The following is a 3,505-nucleotide window of genomic DNA, read 5'->3' as shown; positions in this document are numbered from 1 at the left end:
GGCCCTGGAAAAGAAATGAATCAAACACAGGACCTGTGTGGTACTCTGTCTATAGTTGGATCCCTTGATGTTTTAGGATAGCCCAGCTTCTGGAGCCACCAGAGGGTCCATACTGGGAATTCACCTTTTGATATCATTTCCCTTGCCCCCCAGTCAAAGATGCTTGCCTGTGTACTGTGTAGTGGAAAACAATGGGGTGGAAAGGCCACAGACTGTTCTTCCAAGTCAGGTTGTAACCTGCTGTGTTCTAGTGTATTCACTCAGAGGCTCTGCCCCAGCCTGCTACTTTGAGGAAAGCCCTCTTCACATCTTTGTTTCTCAAGCTGTAGATGATGGGGTTGAGAAAGGCAGAGATGACGTTGTAGAACAGGGCCAATTTCTTGTCTCTCTCTGGGGAGGCATTGGCCCCAGGGTTCATGTACATGAACATGGCAGGTCCACAGAACATGGTGACCACTGTGATGTGGGATGCACAGGTGGAAAAGGCTTTCAGTCGACCCTGGGCTGAGCGGATTCTGAGGATGGTGGCAAAGATGCGGACATAAGAGGCAAGGATGAAGGAAAGTGGTACCAGGAGAAGGATGAAGCCCAGGATGAAATCTACTCGGTCATTGAGGGATGTGTCTGCACAGGCAAGCTTCAGAACAGCAGGAACCTCACAGAAGAAGTGATTGATCTCATTGGGGCCACAGTAGGGCAGCCTCATGGTGAAGACGGTATAGACAAGAGAGCAGCTGACACCCCATAGTCCACAAAAGACTATCATTGCCACACACAGCCAAGGGCTCATGATAATCTTGTACCTGAGTGGGTAGCAGATGGCCACATATCGATCATAAGCCATGACAGAGAACAACCAGCCCTCGGTGATGCCCAACACCAGAAAGATGTACATCTGGGCCACACACCCAACATAGGAGATAGTTTTCTTCTGGCAGACCAGATGCACTAACATCTGGGGCACTGTAGTGGTGACATAGCTCATGTCCAGCATGGAAAGGACACTGAGGAAGAAGTACATGGGTGTGTGGAGACGGGAGTCCAGGTGGATCAAGGTGATGATCAGCCCATTGCCCACAAGTGTAGAGAGGTAGAGGAAGAGGAAGATGTTGAAGAGGATAACATTAACCTGGAAATCCTTGGAGAAGCCCAGAAGGATGAACTCTGACACAAAGCTGTGGTTCTCCCAGGGGAAGTCTTGCATTCTTCAGTTACAAGAAGAAACAACAACCTAGTGGCCCAGCTTAGGATACACACTTAGGTGCCACAGTCATCCCATGATTGGAAAGGCCAGTGGTAATTTGATCTGTCTTGGGATTAGCATCAACTCAGAGACTGAAGACCACATGGGATGAAACTGAATTTGGAACATTTAGTTTCTCAGGCCAGAATATGTTCTGAAAACTGACAGTGTCTTTGGCCCCTTTTTCTACAGCCCTAGAAAGGCTGTGCGTTTTCATCTCCCTCAGGATCTACCATTATACAGCATATTGCCTGGGGCCCACCCCCCACCTCCCTAGTGCTGTAACGGAGTAGGATGGTGAAGAATTGGACACTCCCCTCCCTCCTCCAATTCATTTCCTTTTGGTGACTTTTTTTCTACCATAGAGAACTTGTATGAGTCAGAAATGAGGGAGGATATATGGGTCCATGAACATAAAAAGTTCTTGATAAGTTTTACTAGGGTCTGTGTTTATTCATGTTTTTGAGCCTCTGGAAAACTTTGATATCTTACTTGAGGTGTAGCTATTTAGCAGTTCTGCCTCTTCCAACCCTTACCCACTCCTAAAGGGAAGGGTTTCCTGCTTGACTCTCAAGGTTGACTTCATTTATGACAGAACAATAACTGTCTTCTTTGCTTGAAGGCTGCTTTGGCATCTCTGAAGCCTCCAGCCCAGTAATTTAGTATTATTGAGCCTCAGTTTCCTTCTTTACCTATGAGGAAAATGTGCCGTGAGTAGTAGCAGACAACAAACAGAAAGAGACTAGCACAGGATGGGAGCTTAGTCATACGGTTTGTGTCAAATGCTCTTCTTCGGGGTGTTAGTCATGGAATGGCCAGACCCTGTTCTACAACTGAAGTTACAAAGACAAAACCAGGTATGTTCCTGACCATCAAGGAGCTTACAGTCTAGTCAAGGAAATGGAGAATTAGATGCACAAACCATTTTGGAATGTATCTAGCACCATGACAGATATGGGTGCTGCCACTCATAGCTTTGTGCTAAGCACTAGGGATGTGGGAATAAAGATCTCTGCTCTCAAAGAGCACACACCATGAGAAGACAGGCACGCAACGAATGGCAGCCTGTTGTGGGCTTCCACGACACACTGCTGTGTTAGAAGCACAGCATTCCAGGGAGCCCATAAAAGGAGCACTTGGCTTGCCTTTTGGAGTCAGACTTCCCCAAGGGCAGCACAAGATATGAATCTTCGAAAATGAACAGGAATTAGTCAAGCAAAGAACCCACAGAAGAGGTTTGCAAACAGATGGAGCAGTAGGAGCAGCCAGTGGAAAGGACTGCACCCAAGGGAGAGCATCGTGCAGCCAGGAAGCGTAAGGGAAAGAGGCTTCACAGGAGCTTTAAGAAGGGATTCTTGGAAAATGAGTCCAATATCTAGAAGGAAAAAGGCCTATGCAGTACTGTTTATGTTGCTAAGGAGTGCAGATTTAATCCTCTGGGATGTGGTGAAGTCATTGATGAGTTTTAGGCAGTGAAGTATCTTGTGCAGGTATAGTTTTACAAACATATTGCCTGGGTAGAAGTTAGAAGACACTGGAAAACAACTGTTGGAGAGGTGTGAAGAAAAGACAAAGGGTTGATATTATAGACCATGAAGAGGAAATAAGCGACTATAGATTGGCACAGGAAATTGAGTCAACAGTGCAAGGGACTGAGCGCCACAGAAGATGAGGAAGGGAAGAGACCTGGGTGAGCTTGAGGCTTCAAGCTTGGGAATGTAAATTCTCATTAGAACTATTCCATAAGAAAGCTGGGCATGGTAGTGCACGCCTTTAATCCCCAGCACCCAGGAGGCAGAGGTAATAGGTGGATCTCATGAGTTTGAGGCCACCCTGAGACTACATGACTACACAGTGAATTCCAAGTCAGCCTGAGTAAGACCCTACCTCTAAAAACTTAAAAAAAAAAAAAAAGAACCATTCCATAACATTCAAACTAGGTAGAGGGAAGGAGGGAGAGGTGGGGTGGGGCAGGACATGTCAGGGAGGTGACAGTTCTGCTAGACACACAGAGTTTGAAACATGGAGGACCCTTGGCCATTGAGGAGCTAGACTCTTAGCCTGAGAGTTCAGGGAGCCTTGGCAGTGTCAGCACATGGACAGCAATGAAAATACAGAATGGACGAGCATGCTCAGCAAGAGAGAGGAGTCCAAAACAACATCTGAGAGCAGCAAGAACAACACTGGAGAAATCTGAAGCAGCAGGGCATAAGAAAGCAGTCACAGAGGCAAGGCAGGCTCAGTACACGAATGGAGGGAAGT

General features: G+C 46.8%; 1 protein-coding gene across 1 annotated transcript; it reads right to left on the bottom strand.

Annotated features, from left to right (window-relative positions):
• Nucleotides 1-256: 256 nt before the first annotated feature.
• On the bottom strand, nt 257-1,204 carry LOC123460878 (olfactory receptor 2D3-like). Its single transcript, XM_045151000.1, has one exon. It carries the CDS (start codon nt 1,202-1,204, stop codon nt 257-259), a length of 948 nt encoding a protein of 315 aa, XP_045006935.1.
• Between the last annotated feature and the right edge of the window lie 2,301 nt (nt 1,205-3,505).

Source organism: Jaculus jaculus, chromosome 5, assembly GCF_020740685.1.
Source record: "Jaculus jaculus isolate mJacJac1 chromosome 5, mJacJac1.mat.Y.cur, whole genome shotgun sequence".
Classification (NCBI taxonomy): Eukaryota; Metazoa; Chordata; class Mammalia; order Rodentia; family Dipodidae; genus Jaculus; species Jaculus jaculus.
The sequence above is the reverse complement of the archived record's forward strand: the minus strand, read 5'-3'. Positions and strand labels throughout refer to the sequence as shown.